Below are 16,402 nucleotides of genomic sequence, written 5' to 3'. Positions count from 1 at the left end.
GAGCTGGGAAATTATTGAGCATGTTACTATTCCTGGCATATGGAGGGTTTTTTTGTTTTTGTTTGTAATTATGCCTGCAAGTATAAGTGGCAAACCATCCTATTCCAGCTTCCTATGACGCTTGCTTTCTACTTGTTCTCATAGCAGCAGGGGATGGATTTCCTTGTTCCAAAAGCTTGTACTGGTCAGTCAGATGCTGGAAAGGGAATCTAGTTTTCTGTGAGTGAAATTCTCCCCCATGTAGAGGGTTGGCAAGGGGCTTCAGCTTGTGCTGGCCCCCTGCACTGTGATAGGTTTTGTCCTGTGTATCACTGTGTTTAAATGAAATCAGTAAATGTTCTTTGGCCAAAATATGTCAGTAGTGAAGGATTATTGAAGTACTTTGCTATGGGTGCTCAAGTTTTCTACTGTCCTGATCCTGATATTCTCCCACATTTAGTTGTGAGCATCTATTATCAGCATGGGTTGAGGAGTACGGACTCCTGGGTTCTCTTCTTGACTCTGCCACCAAATTTACGGTTTTATGCTGGAGAAGCCACTGAATCTTTCTGGTCTTCAGTTTTTACATTTGTGAAACAGGGACAATATGTACCTCCCAGGGAGACTATACGGCTTAATTTTGTAAAATCCTTGCTTGCAAGGTATTCATAAAAGTATGAAGTTGACTAGAAGTTGAAAAGTGCTATGTACATGTTGAATATTACAGTATTGTTTGTTGTTATCAGTATGACATCCAATGAGATATTCTGAAAAATCTTTTTTTTTATTGAAGGGAACATTTCCTCCCCCTTATTTTTGTTGTGTGGTAGGTGAAGAATTGAATGTCTCTTTTGAAATATTAGATACATATGAAATCGAGCTCATGGAAATAATTTCTTGCCTTTACAGACTTCCAGGCTGAGTACCTGGGCAGACAAGTATAAAGCTGTGCAAGGTCTCAATCCTGCAAAGTGGCCCTTGAGCCCCTTCTTAACTATAAGCAGATCAGTAGTCTTGTGACTTTGGGACTACCCGTGTGCTTAGAGAGAAGCAGATGCTTAAGAGCTTTGCTGGATCAGGACAGATTGCTCAGCACTTTGCAGGATCAAGCCCCTGCTGTCTGCCTGAGAATTGGTGAATGTATCAGTTAGGAGTGGGCTCTCTCTTGTCATAGTTCTAGAACTTCCTAGTACATCCATCACGACTAATGAGATATCCTGGATATAGAAATTGTCTGCCCTGTCATGTCTGCTTGGATCACCACAGCACTCTATGACTAGTATTGTGAAAAAGCAACGAATAATGTGAAATATTGGGGCATTTTCTTCCTTTGTGGTGGTGATAAGAATTTCAAGAACAAAGACATCTGTGGGTTGCTAGGAAACTACTGTAATTTTATTTAGACTTTGTATCTGACAAAAAAATAAAGGAAGCCATGTTCAACATGATCTCTCTGATTTTCTTGGCATGAACATTTTTAAAAATTTGGTGAAGATTTGTGGCTACAGTTTGCAGTTTATGCTCTATAATGAATCAGTTAGTTGCAAACAAGTTAGGTAGTCATAAGTAAAAGCCTCAGGCCATGGACTTAAATAGAGAAAGTATTCGTATTGCTTCAGGAATTTGTTATGGGCAGTAAGAGGACAGGAATTATTTACTTTAGTGCTTGGAGCTACCTACAAACTAGATTCAAGGAAAGTGTGCAGTATAATGGCAAATCAGAAATAATAATAAGGGGACACTCTAGAATAGGTTAGGGTGAATGTGTCTATTCTTGGAGTTTTCCTGTTTCTACTGAAATCAATGACAAAATTCTTTATTACCTTCATTGGCAGCAGGATGGAGCCCTTTATTTTGAGAGGTGTAAGAAACCCAATCTGTACAGAAACAATGTTATGAATTAAACAAAATATTCTGCAGTCCTGGAAACTTGTACCCCTCCCCCCACCCTTTTCGTTGTACCTCACTGTCAGAGACTGGGATGTGGGCAGTTGTGCCTAGTCGTTGGAGCAGGAGTCAATAGCCAGAAATAGGAGCCGGGTCAGAGGCCAGAGCCAGAGTTAAAGCCAAAGTCAGAAATTGGAGCTGAGGATCAGAGCCAGATTATTGGGCATGAGGCAGGCCAGGGCCTGGCTGGGTTCAAGGGAGGGGCAGGTGCTGTCACCGCAGTGGGTGCGTGCTGTGAGCAATTACTGAACTGCTGCTGACTGAAAAGCTGGTCTGCTGACTCCTGCCATCAGCCAGGTACGGTAGCCACTCAGACAGTCTACTACAGGGCAGCTCTGCTCATTAGGTTGCCTGAAGACTGGCTCTGCTGCAGACCGGCTCTGCTGTAGACCGCGATACTCACAATCTTAATATATTAATCCTCCTGGCAAATTAGGAAGGTATTGTTTGTCCCCATTTTACAGATGGGGAACCGAGGCACTGAGAGACTAAATGATTTGCCCAAGGTCATACAGGAAGCTTGTGGTAGAGCAGGGACTCCAACTCAGGTCTCTCATACCCCTTCCTCACATAAGCACTGCACCATTTCACTAAACCACACAGATCACACAGATCGTGTACAATTTGGTACAAGATGAAATAAACTTATAATTTAAAGAGGTCACGTAAGTGGTGACTAGCCAATTAGATAAATTTTCATTTTAACATTCTAAAGTAGTGCTAGGAACCCAGATAAGGAATTTTATTTGTGTGACTTTTATATTTACAATATTCCATTAAAGATAGGAATTATCCTTTTCTTTGTTCTTCATGTCAATAGCAGGAATTGTGTTGTACTCTTATGATTCTTATTCTTTATTATTTGTATTACTATAGCACCAAGGAGCCCTAGTCATTGCCCTGGACCACATAGTGCTGGGTGCTGTACAAACACTCCCTGCTGCAAGAAGCTTACACTCTAAGTATCTGTCATGACTGGGCAATCTGACCTAGTGGTCAGAGCAGGAGTCAGGTTGGAGCAGGTTACCAGGAGATCAGAGTCCAAGACAGGCCAGAAGGCAAACTGGGGGTCCAGTGTCAGGAAAGAGGTAGCATTAGTTTACTAGGAGAGAAGCAGCAGGCTGTAGGAGCAGGTATTACAGGGAAAGCAGTCTTGAGCCCGGAGAACCCTGTTGCAAGGACAATTTCCTGTTCCTGTGTTTGGATTAAATAGGGGCTGGGGCCTCTTCAAGGTTCCCCCCAATCAGATTCCAGGACTGGAGCCCTCTGTTAGAGTTCAGCTGCTGTTCTAGGCCTTCTTCATGTGTTGCTGGGTGGCAGGTTGGGATTGCCTAGCTCTTAAGCAGCCTGTAGACTAGGGTTCAAGACTCACAGTCACTGACAGGAAGAACAAATGAGAGGGCAGTATAACTAAACAACAAGATGTTCTTGGTCAGCATGATATGCTGTGGATGGTAATTTTGAACAATATAATGCATCACAGATAAAAATCAGTAGTAGTCCAATAATTTTGCCAGTACTGTCGCACCAGTGCAAGACTGGAGTGAGACAAGTATCTGGGTACTTGTGTGGCCTCCATTGCTGCAGTATTTGAGTGTCTCACAAACATCAATAGATTTATCCTCACAACATCGTGTTGATGTAGACAAGTACTATACTCCCTATTTTACAGAAAGGTATCTGAGGTAGACAGAGATCAGTTGTGGGTGCTTCACACTTGAGCTCTTTTGAAAATCTGGCCTTGCCCAAATTCATACAGGAAGTCCAGTGGCAAATCTACAAAGAGAACTCACATCTCCCAAATCGCTGTCCAGTGCCTTAACCACATTGCCATCCTTCCGAAGAGAAGGACCCTTTGTTTCTTAAATTTGCATTGCACAAGGTACACAGAGACAAATAGAAGTAGTTGCAAAACAGAATAAACAATTCAGCCTTCCTATGAAAACATTCAGAGAAATTCAACTGTAGTTTGGAATGATTCAGTGCGCCTTTATTATTATGTGGTACTGGGCAATCTGTGCAAACAATGCAGAGGATGCTGGCCATTGGAAGGGGAGCACATTCAGTGCTCTTGGAAACTTGTGGGAGGAACCAAATTTTCTGAGTGATTATAATATATTAAAGTAATTTCAATGGAATTTCAGTTATAGCATGCCCCATATGCAAGACACAATATAGTAAGGGCCCTCAATGAGTGTGCATCTTTAATTCACTCTCGATCCGTATAAAAATGTTTGGCTTTCCTTAGCCTCCCTGCAGCAAGCAGGGAGAATGTCTTTTTTGTAAGGGATTTGTAAATATGCCCTTGAAGCCAGAGTGGAGAGGGGTACTGTTCTGTAGGGGTATTTGGCAGTTCTTCTAATCTTCAGCACATTAGACTATTGTTCTTGTTCTTGTGTGGTTTCATGCTGCAGTGTTGTTTTGTTTTTTTTACAACTATGGTTCATTATCTTTGAATAAATATCCAGTATTTAGAAAACAATTTTAATACATTCTCTCTTGAAGGGAAAAGTACATGACGACTTCAGAGAGAAATGAGTGTATTTTTCTTGCTGTGACCTGACGGATTTCACATATCCATGCAATGAGGTTTTGTTCCATAAAAAATGGCATATTTTACTGTCAATTTGAAGAGTTTTTAGTAAAACACTAGTGATTAAAGTACTGAAAATGAAGTTAGATGTAAAATCTAATGAAAACTTGCATTCACTTGGTGAAAGCAATATAATAAAATGTATTCAAATCAGCTGTTTAGAATAAGCCCCATAGATAGCCAAATTGCATTTTGAAAGGTGAATAAACACACCTTAGCTGATAAGGACCTTTATGACTATTAGAGATGAGCTTTTGCTAATTGTGTTTGAGGGCTAGGTGGAAGGCTTTGAGAATGAAAAGTTTGTTGCTGCGTGGCTGATAATGAAACCTCCCCTTGCTGCGCTAATTTTCTGCAGCATCAAAGCTGAATTCAAGGAGAAGAGGAGCAAACAAATAAAGTATATAAGCAACTCTTGAGTAATTAGAAAAGGAGGACTTGTGGCACCTTAGAGACTAACAAATTTATTTGAGCATAAGCTTTCGTGAGCTACAGCTCACTTCATCGGATGCATGTATTTTCCACTGCATTTGCATCCGATGAAGTGAGCTGTAGCTCACGAAAGCTCTGAAAAACTGGAACAGGTTTGTGTTCAATAAATAGTGGAGTATATCTCTCGCTGGAGTTAGTGGCGGGTAAGAAGCACAGTGTGCTCTATGAAATACTATAGCATCCTACAAATGTTTATCCCTGCCTGACCAGTTTCCAGGTTAGGTCACCTGGCAACTTTAAATTCCTGACAAAGAGGCAGCGTCTCTGGAAATAATGTGAACGTCAGTAGAGTGAGCCCTTCTCATCTGCAGGACCCACAGTGTCTGCAGTGAAGACTTTTCACTGAACAGGGTAAAGGATTCCAGTTTGGCATTGTTGGATCTCCACTATAATTATAGGTTTCAGAGTAGCAGCCGTGTTAGTCTGTATCCGCGAAAAGAAAAGGAGGACTTGTGGCACCTTAGAGACTAACAAATCTATTTGAGCATCAGCTTTCGTGAGCTACAGCTCACTTCAGTGCAATTCAGTGAGCTGTAGCTCACGAAAGCTGATGCTCAAATAAATTTGTTAGTCTCTAAGGTGCCACAAGTCCTCCTTTTCTTTTTTCACTATAATTATGTGGATTATTCTTGGAGTAGGTGCAGGGGAAGGGAGATGAAAATGTTTCCTTGTTCCTGAAAGTGGTACCCAGCATTTTGGCTAAAGTGCTATTCAGTTACCTGCAACTTCCCACAAATCCCCACCAATAAAGGGTATTTAAATATTGCAGTGAATTGAAAGGCTAAAAGACCTGGTGAGGTTCTAGTGCTGTGCTTTGTTCTGTGGGCAACATCCTGCATTTTGCAGGCACATGTGATAGCATCATACATTGTCCCTCTCTTAGGACTCTGCAATTGAACACTCAGTGCTAGGACACTTATAACTGGTGAGTTGGGGAAAAAATTAATTTCCCTTATCACCCCTAGCACTTATTACATCAAAAGCTCACGACCTGCATACACCACCCTCAGCCCCATATGTGCAGAAAGATGGTTTGCATATATTTATATGTCTGCAGTATTATTGGGTGGTGGTTTATTTTAATACAGCAGAGCTGATTCAATTGTTTGGAATTAAATATTTCCTGTAATCAAAAATAGCCTTTTTTATTTTTATTTTTATTTCAAATGGAAATTTTTGCAAAACATTCCCCCCCTCCCTGCCCGCCAGTGAAACCCAAAAATGAAAAAAAAAGTTTTTTTTCTGTTTGTTTGGGATTTTTTTCTTGCCTCACTCTGGAAAGAAAAAGAACAAAAGTGGGGGAAAGGCATGGGTAAAATGAAAAAACTGGAAATTTTCAAAAGCAAAATTTTAATGAAAAATTTCAAATAAATGAAAAATGGTTCTTTTGACACCCTGGAAGAGTAAAAATTATTTCCAATTGATTTAATTTCTTTGTAAAATCTCATTAACATTTTAATCATATTTGTTGCACAGTTATCAAACCATAAAAATCCATAATCAGTAATGGCTCTGCCCATCATTAGTGTCTATGGTACTGCATTCGGCTTCAAAATCAGAGGCTTTGAGTATATGAGGATCACTAAGATTACCATGGTTGTCTCTTAAGTGGTCAAGGTGAGTATTGACTGTTGATAGAAGATCCTGGTAGGTTTGGTGCAGTTTGTTTAAATCCAGACCTCTTGAGATTACAAAACTGAGCTCAGATTTGGTCTTTTTGGCAGTCCTGTGAAACAGTTTTTATGTCCCTTCTCCCCAATGTACCAGGCTCTTGGCCATGATGATGACTTGGCTAGAAATGTAGATATATGTATTACCAGACTGGATCAGACCAGTATCTAATTTAGTATCCTATCTCTGACAATGGCCAGCACTAGATGCCTCAGAGCAAGGTACAAGAAACTCTGTAGTGGTCAATTATGGGATAAAACACACATGGAATCATAGAAACATAGGGCTGGAAGGGACCTCTAGAGTTCATCTACTCCACCCACCCCTTGCTGAGAGGCTGGATTAAATAAACCTAGACCATCCTTGACAGGTGTTTGTCCAACCTGTACTTAAAAACCTCCAATGATGGGGATACCACAACCTTCCTTGGTAACCTATTCCAGTGGTTGACTATCCTTCTAGTTTTCCCTAATATCTAACCTAAATCTCTACATAAAAAAATAAATGGACACAAATCAGATGTCAAGAATTATAACATTCATAAACCAGTCGGAGACCACTTCAATCTCTCTGGTCACGTGATTACAGACATGAAAGTTGCGATATTACAACAGAAAAACTTCAAATCCAGACTCCAGGGAGAGACTGCTGAATTGGAATTCATTTGCAAATTGGATATAATTAACTTAGGCTTGAATAGAGACTGGGAGTGGCTAAGTCATTATGCAGAATAACCTATTTCCCCTTGTTTTCCTAACCCCCCCCCCCCAGACGTTCTTGTTAAACCCTGGATTTGTGCTGGAAATGGCCCACCTTGATTATCATACACATTGTAAGGAGAGTGATCACTTTAGATAAGCTATTACCAACAGGAGAGTGGGTTTGTTGTGGGGGAGGGGAGAAAACCTGGATTTGTGCTGGAAATGGCCCACCTTGATTATCATACACATTGTAAGGAGAATGATCACTTTACATAAGCTATTACCAGCAGGAGAGGGGGTGGGGGGAGAGAAAACCTTTTGTAGTGATAAACACCCATTTTTTCATGATTTCTGTGTATAAAAACAAACATCTTCTGTGTTTTCCACAGTATGCATCCGATGAAGTGAGCTGTAGCTCACAAAAGCTTATGCTCAAATAAATTGGTTAGTCTCTAAGGTGCCACAGTACTCCTTTTCTTTTTGCTAAATCTCCTTTGTTGCAGATTAAGCTTGTTACTTATTAACTTACATTCAGTGGACATGGAGAACAATTGATCACCCTCCTCTTTATAACAGCCTTTAACGTATTTGAAGACCGTCTTCTTTTCTCAAGAATAAACATGCCTAGAGGTTTTTTTAAACTTCTCCCATAGGTCAAATTTCTAAACCTTATATCATTTTTGTTGCTCTCCTCTGGACTCTTTCCTGTTTGTTCACATCTTTCTTAAAGTGTGGTTCCTAAAAGTGGACACTACGCCTGCTGAGGTCTCACTAGTGCCGAATAGAGTGGAACAGTTACCTCCATGTCTTACATATGACACTCCTGTTAATACACCCCAGAATGATACTAGCGTTTTTTTTTTGCAAATACATCATATTATTGGCTCTCATTCAATTTGTGATCCACTATAACCCTTAGAGGTTTTTCTGCAGTATGACTGCCTCGCCAGTTATTCCACATTTTATATTTGATTTTTTCCTTCCTACGTGCAATACTTTGTACTTGTCTTTACTGAGTTCCATCTTGTTGATGGATGTTGTCCATCCAGTTGTCCAATTTATTATGGTCCTTTTGAATTCTAATCCTGTCCTCTAAAGTGCTTGCAACTCCTTCCAGTTTGGTATCATCCACAATTTTTATAAACATATTCTCTACTCCATTATCCAAGTCATTAAAGAAAATATTGAATAGAACCAAACCCCAGGACAGACCACTGAAGGACCCCGCTAGATACATCTCCCTTCCCCCTCCCCCGCCACACACAGTTTGACAGTGAAGCATTGTTAATTACTCTTTGAGTATGGTCTTTCAACCAGTTGTGCACCTTACAGTAATTTCATTGAGGCCACATTTCCCGAGTTTGCTTGTGAAAATAACGAGGATTCCGGTGGTCTCTTAAAGACTAACATTTTTATTTGGGCATAAGCTTTCATGGGTAAAAAACCCACTTCTTCAGATGCATCAGATGTTTTTGTGGATACAGACAAACACGGCTACCTCTCTGATACTTATGAAAATGTTATGGAGGACTCTGTCAAAAGCCTTCCCAAAAAAATAGAGGCATATCAGATCTGCTTTCTCCTATCCACTAGGCAAGTAACCCACGAGAGACTGCTGAATTGGAATTAATTTGCAAACGGGATACAATTAATTTAGGCTTGAATAGAGACTGGGAGTGGATGGGTCATTACACAAAGTAAAACTATTTCCCCATGTTTATTCCCCCCCCCCCCACTGTTCCTCAGATGTTCTTGTCAACTGCTGGAAATGGCCCACCTTGATTATCACTACAAAAGGTCCTCCCCCCCCCCCCCGTAATAGCTCACCTTAAGTGATCACTCTGGTTACAGTGTGTATGGTAACACCCATTGTTTCATGTTCTCTATGTATATAAATCTCCGCACTGTATTTTCCACTGAATGCATCCGATGAAGTGAGCTGTAGCTCACGAAAGTTTGTTCGAAAGCTCAAATAAGTTTGTTAGTCTCTAAGGTGCCACAAGTACTCCTTTTCCTTTCAAAGAAGGAAATTAGGTTGGTTTTGCATGATTTTTTCTTTACAAATCCATGTTGGCTATTGCTTATAATATAATCCTCTTACCCTCTCAGTGCTGGCAAACTGATTGTTTAATAATTCGTTCCAGTATCTCTCCAGTTATTGAAGTTAGGCTGACTGGTCTATAATTGCCCAGGTCCTCTTTGTTCCCCTTTTTAAGGCTAGGTATGATGTTTGCCCCTTTTCCAGTCCTCTGGGACCTGCCCTTCCCCTCCTTGAGTTCTCAAAGATAATTGCTGATGGTTCTGAGATTGCTTCAGCTAGTTCCTTAAGTACCCTAGTGTGAATTTCATCAGTCCTTGCCAACTTGAATGCATCTAACTTATCTAAATTCTATATTTTTTAACATGTTCTATCTAACCCCGATCAATTAATAGTTGGTTTATGCCCTGAAGCATATATCCCTTCTATGGTTTTGTAATCCTGTCTAATGTAACTAAATATACATTTGTCATTACAAAAATAGGGCCAGATTTTCAGAAGACATTGGCTGGATGATGTCTCTTTTGGTTGATGAGTAGCTTTGAAAATCCAGCCTTTATTTAGATGACTAACTAGGACCTGAGCACCTTATAAAATCTGTCTCTAATTGTACATGCTTTGCCATCTGACTATCTTGTCCATGATGTCTAATTTGGTTTTGGACTTGCAGTGGGAACTTTAGGAAGGCATGAGATAATTAGCCATGCTGGAATTCGACCAAGACACTAAGATTTGCAAAATGAGTCATGAGATCTTTAGTGTGCTCCTCTTGCCCCTCACTGGAGCATTGGCTGCCTATCATCTGAGCAAGAAGCATCCATGTCTGAATCACCGCTTTTTGCAGCACAGTGGACTTATATTTGCTTGTGAGATCTTATGTAATCCTAGGCTTCAGTGGTGGATTTTCTATAGGTGTTTGGGAGATATCTTCCCAAAAGCAAGAATTAAAACACTTTTCTTTTTAAATCAGTTTTGAGGGAGAAAAAGTTTATGATTAAAAAAAAAGTATATAATCCAGTGTTCTGGAAATCAAAACTGATTGAAACTAATGATAAGTCTTGTCAGTTCTGTCATTCACATGAATTATCAGACATGACTGGTTTCATTCATGAGAATGATGTCAGACCTGGCAATATTCAAAATCCACCAGCTGCAAGCGGCAGATCCCTATATTGGTGTGTCCCTTTAAAGCCACCATACAACTATACCCTGAGAACCCTGGCACAGCTGGTAGAATTTGTCTGCTGGATAGTTTCTGAGCTCTTTCTGCTGGAGCTCGGCCAGTGAATTAGTGTTGGACCTGTTCCTGTGTGTGTGCGCCTAGAATTACTTCCCACAAGACATTATAACCCCTATCAGGCAATGTTTCAGAGAGGCAAAGCACTTGTGTGACCTCAGACCATCTGTTGGTTGCATAAATTAGTTTTCCCCATTCACTATCTAGCCATAAGGTACATACTCTTTCTTTTTCCAGATTATTGTTAGGGTTTTTCTCTCCCTTTAAGGATGTTGTGTAGGAAGAAGGGGGTGTCCTTTAAAAAACAGAAGCAAACCCCACTCCTCTCTGTTTTTTGGTAGTTATCCCCCTTAGAAACACCACAGAATAACAGAACTAGGTACTCCCTCAACATGGTGAATTTTAAATCATGGAAGTAAGGACAATATTAAAGCAACAAACAAACCCCTAGGTGAACGATATACCTTACTAAAATAAAGGTAAATAAGTGTCTAGATTATCAGGAGGTGGAAATCAGCATAAATATGTTTACTTCAGTAGTGGTACACTGATTCACCTTGAGTATCTGTCTCTTAATCTTTTAGGAAGAATACAATATATCAGTGATTTCTGGGCTCAACTTCAGGTACTTTTATAGGCATTTGATTTTCAGATAGGGGATGCTCAGCACTTTGTGAAAGTCAGGGGCCTTTAAGATCTCAGGTCAAGTATCTTACCCCCCCCACCCCCAAACAAAACAAAACAAAAAACTGGAGGCACCCAGAACCATTTAACCATTTTTGAAAATGAGAGCCATCATTTTTAAGGCTCAATCCTGAAAGGAGCAGAGCATTGCTTGCAGATGTGGAGGACTGTTAAATCTGCTGATTTTGATCTGCTCATCTCCTTGCAGAATTGATCCCATAGTACTTTAGATCGCCAAAGACTAACAGAGGCACTAATCCTTCAGCCATCCTTGTGAGATGGGTAGTAGTGAGGTAACTACAATATCCTTTCTAGAGACAGGGAAACTGAAACTTAGAAATCCAAAGCTCCCTGGGGTAGGAACTGTCTGTTCATTATATGTGTGCACAGTGACTAGCACAGTGTGGCTCTGATCTTTGATCCTTTAGGCTTTATTGCAATGCAAATAATTAGTAATAATTATCATAATAGCCCCAGGAGTGCTGAGTGTTAATATTAACAGTAATGATAATAAATTCAGCCCTACATTATGCCCTCATAATCCCCAAATCAATGGGGACACAATTTTCAAGCAGAGAGGCTGTGGCTTGCCCAGCTTAACGTAGGTTTTTGAGAAATGGATAATAACTGAAGAGTTCCTGTCTCACAGTCCTGTATTCAATCCACTAGGCTACTGTGCTGTTATTACAATGTAAATAAAGAGGCCCATGTGCTAGTTCTGAATGATTTCCTTTTCTCATGCAGATTTATACGAAACACAACAATCTGTATACAGTGGAAGCCAACAATGCACGTAAATTGGTGGAAATGGCGGCCACAGATATTGAAAAACTACTGAGTAATAGATCGAAAGCCCTGGTGGTGAGTACTAATTCGATCTCTCTCTTCTACTTATTTATCATTCTTTTTGAGTCTTCATGTTTTACTGATGCATGTTTTTACTGTTGTTGTTTTTGCTGCTTATAAATGTAGGGGCAGTGTCAGCCTGATATGTACAGGATTTGACATATGCTGAATGAGGGCTGGTGACTTCATGATAGAAAATCAACTCATTAGTTAGTTGGCATAGGGAAGACGTTTATAGTATTGATTGACACATTAGGGACCTGGGCCAAATGGCAAATCAAAAGATAAATAGGTTGGAAAATATTCCTCTAAGTGCACATGACTGTTCATGACATGAAGATGGTAGTACTCTACAGTCATTAGTAATCTTGAAACACTGACTGAATACTGGATCCTCTAAGGTAACTTATTTTGTTATAAAATTTGTACATCATCCATTGGGAAGATGTGTTTTGAGACAGACACCCCATGAAAGTTGGGTCATATAAGATGTATCTCTAAGTAAATCACTTAGCCTTTATCGTCTCATCTTTTTAACTCTCATGTCTTCCCGTGATGGTAGCCCCTGATTTTCCTCTGCCAACAGTGTGTTCATGTGTCTGCTGAAGCTTCACAGTGTGTTTATTCTACTGCTGACTGGCCATTTTATTCCATATTTCAACCACCTTCAGTGTAAATGAAATTCACCTTGAACTTCTTATAAGAAGTCAGCCCTCTGTTCTAATCCCGTGATCCCTTATGTTTTGAATTGCAAGTAGTTGCTATTTCAAACTGCTCATTGGCAGTGATCTTTTCCTTTTCCTTTCCTGTTCTGTGTTCTAAATAGGCCAAGTCTGGCTAATTGCTTCTTGTAACTCATACCCACAAAACCCTGATTCATTTCAGAGTAGCCTTCTGTTGCCGTTTTCAATCTCAACAATGCCCTTCCTAAGAGATGCTGACCAGATTTGCATGGAGCACTCCAAGGGCTTGTCTTCACTACCAGGGAGATTTATGCTGCTGCTCTCCAGTTGACCCCGGTATTCCAGTTCTCCGAGAGCATCTCCCATCAATGCAGTGCGGTAAGACACTGGGGTAAGTCAACCTAGGCTATCTTGAATCCAGCTATGTTGTTCATGTGGCTGGAGTAGCGTAACTTAGGTCGACATACCCCAGTAGTGAAGACAAGCCCGAAGTGTGTTGACTCCCTTGCCTTTCCTAGTGTTAAATCTAGAAACAGGCATACCTTGAAGTGGGGTCTAAAGGATGGAACAGTGGACTGGGAGATGGGTCACTTGGGTTCTCTCATCTTCACACTGACTCTTAGTGTAGCCTGGGACAAGTCAGTTAAAGCCAGATTGTGATTGGCCATCTAGGAGTGAGGGGAGAGAGCACAAGCAGCCTTCATCCCACTCCAGTTGTACCTGATTTGAGTGCCAGTGGCTGGCTGGGGAGTGAAACCACTGCTCTGTATTAGCCTTCAGTACTAGCCTCCTTACAGGTGGTGAGGAAAGACATGCACTTGCATCTGCCAGTATAGTAATCTGGACCAGGGGGTCACCATATGCTGTACCCATTTAAAGGATTGTGGATCTGCCATTGCTTTTTGTGCTTCGCCAGGAGAATTCCTGATTACTCTTCCAGATCTCTTAGCTTTCCCCATTCTTAATGCAGGGCTATATCTTTAATACATGATCTTTTAACTTCTCTGTGATTTAGCTTACCCAAGTATAAAATGGATGTCATGCTGTTCACCTACAATGTGTCACTGGGTGTTCTGAGGCTGGCTTAGTGTTCACCTTAGTACACATGTACACATAAGGCAGTGTTGCCAGTTTTTGCAATTTTATTGTTAGTCCCACAAGTTTTATTGTTTTTCTTAAAATCTCAGCTGCTGAAATCAAGAGAATATGTGAGAATCTCAGTTTTCATCTGAAAAAAGTAAGTTTCTAGCCCCCATGGTTGCTGAGAAAATCTTGAAAAATTAAGTGAATGCACAGTAAAGGCTCAAAACCAAGAAGGCAAATAAGAAGAACCCCCAAATTATTCTTTTAAAAACCTCTTCATTTTTAGCCACTTTCATGAACGTTTGGGGCCTAATTGATGATTTTTCAATGCTTAGGGTTGGTAATGCCACTAACAATAGGCACCTATTACAGGGCTTGTTATTTATACCTGTGTGGCTGTAGTCTCCTGATGCATATGAAGAACTCCTGTTGAAACATGGGAGACTCAGACTCCTGGCATTGTACTTACCTTGCCACTTTATCCATCAAAAGAAATTCACCCTGTGTAGAGGGCCAGAATTATAGAATCATAGACTTTAAGGTCAGAAGGGACCATTATGATAATCTAGTCTGACCTCCAGCACAACGCAGGCCACAGAATCTCACCCACCCACTCTTGTAACAAACCCCTAACCTATGTCTGAGCTATTGAAGTCCTCAAATTGTGGTTTAAAGACTTCAAGGAGCAGAGAATCCTCCAGCAAGTGACCCGTGCCACATGCTGCAGAGGAAGGCGAAAAAACCCCAGGGCCTCTTCCAGTCTGCCCTGGAGGAAAATTCCTTCCTGATCCCAAATATGGTGATCAGCTGAACCCTGAGCATGTGGGCAAGATTCACCAGCCAGATACCAGGAAAGAATTCTCTGTAGTAACTCATATCCCACCCCATCTAACATCCCATCACAGGCCAATGGGCATATTTACCGCTAATAGTCAAAGATCAATTAATTGCCAAAATTAGGCTATCCCATCATACTATCCCCTCCATAAACTTATCAAGCTTAGGCCTGGGCTACACTGGGCGGGGGGGTTCGAACTAAGATACACAACTTCAGCTATGCTCTTCATGTAGCTGTAAGTCGAACTAAGACACTTTGACTTCCTGGCCATCTCACGGCAGCGAGTCAACCGTGGCAGCTCCCCCGTCAACTCCGCTTACTCCTCCTGCCGGGGTGAAGTATAGGCATCAATTCATCGCATCTAGATGATAAATCAATCCCCGATAGATCGATCACTACCCACTGATCCAGCGGGTAGTGAAGACATACCCTTAGTCTTGAAGCCAGATATGTCTTTTTCCTCCATTGCTCCCCTTGGAAGGCTGTTCCAGAACTTCACTCCTCTGATGGTTAGAAACTTTTCTCTAATTTCAAGTCTAAACTCCTTATCTCTACTGGAAATACCTCACCTGATGCATCCCAAGACCGCATTAGCTTTTTTCATGGCCATATCACATTGGTGGCTCATAGTCGTCCTATGATCAACCAATATTCCGAGTTCCTAAGCATCACTTAAACCCTCTGCACAGATGTGAATTTTGCTCAGAGTTGCTTACGTCCTAATGCTCCCTCTTTGGTGCTGAAACAGCTCAGAAATTACCATTTTTAGCTGGCCTTCATGAGGTGTTTTTAATCATCTGAGGATTTCTATGATTTACAAACATTAATTAAACAAATACAACAGATGCATCAGCCCCTCCTTGGATGAGCATACTTTGGATATATATAACCCTCATCCAGCCTACCACAATTGCATATTCATCTGCTCCAGTTGGCAAAGCATTGCGTTGGACTTCTGCAGACTCCCAGTATTCAAGTGTTTACCTCTATTCCTATGAAACGTTCTCCCAATCTTTGTTTAACTTTTTAATGCCATGTGTGTATATACACACACTTTTTTATGCCTTTATATGTATATAGGCATAAAAGTGTGTGTGTGTATATACATATATGTACATATACCCTTTTGTGCATGCTGGAAAACTGTATATTTAAATCCTAGTCAGTTCCTTTCAGAATATTGTCTGCCATTATATTAAATACCTACATACCCTTCAAAAGTCATAATTTCCCCTCTGGTGCAGCTGTGAAACTTCAGAAGGTTTACATGGGAATAGTCGAGGGAGGAATTTGTCTGCAAAAGACTTCATTTTCTTTTTATAACTACTAACAAATGTTGCGCATACAAGTTTAGCGTATATTACCGCACTATTGCCAACCTCAAGTATTCAATAATTATGAGTAACGTATTCCCAAATCATACGACTGGCTTAATAAGCGTGAGATTAAAAAAAAATCGGGGTGTTGGTTTTTTTTTTTACTTTCTAGGTCTGATCCATTAGGGTACATTCACATTTTCTCCACAGCCACTTGGGCTAGAAATGTTTTTAAAATGAAAGCTGAGATTCTCATGTATTCACAAGACTCCAGGAGCTGAGTCTTTCAGAAAT

General features: G+C 40.6%; 1 protein-coding gene across 3 annotated transcripts in view; it reads left to right on the top strand.

Moving 5' to 3' along the window:
• The window catches only part of CACNA2D1 (calcium voltage-gated channel auxiliary subunit alpha2delta 1), a 690,472-nt gene that overhangs the window by 90,265 nt on the left and 583,805 nt on the right, over positions 1 to 16,402 (top strand). For all 3 annotated transcript variants that reach the window (XM_048836497.2, XM_048836498.2, XM_048836499.2), the window contains exon 3: positions 12,087 to 12,203. In XM_048836497.2, coding sequence (XP_048692454.1) covers positions 12,087 to 12,203 — 117 coding nt within the window. The remainder of the gene's footprint in view (positions 1 to 12,086; positions 12,204 to 16,402) is intronic.

This window comes from Caretta caretta, chromosome 1 (assembly GCF_965140235.1).
Source record: "Caretta caretta isolate rCarCar2 chromosome 1, rCarCar1.hap1, whole genome shotgun sequence".
Lineage (NCBI taxonomy): Eukaryota > Metazoa > Chordata > Testudines > Cheloniidae > Caretta > Caretta caretta.
This window is presented reverse-complemented; position numbering and strand designations above follow the sequence as displayed.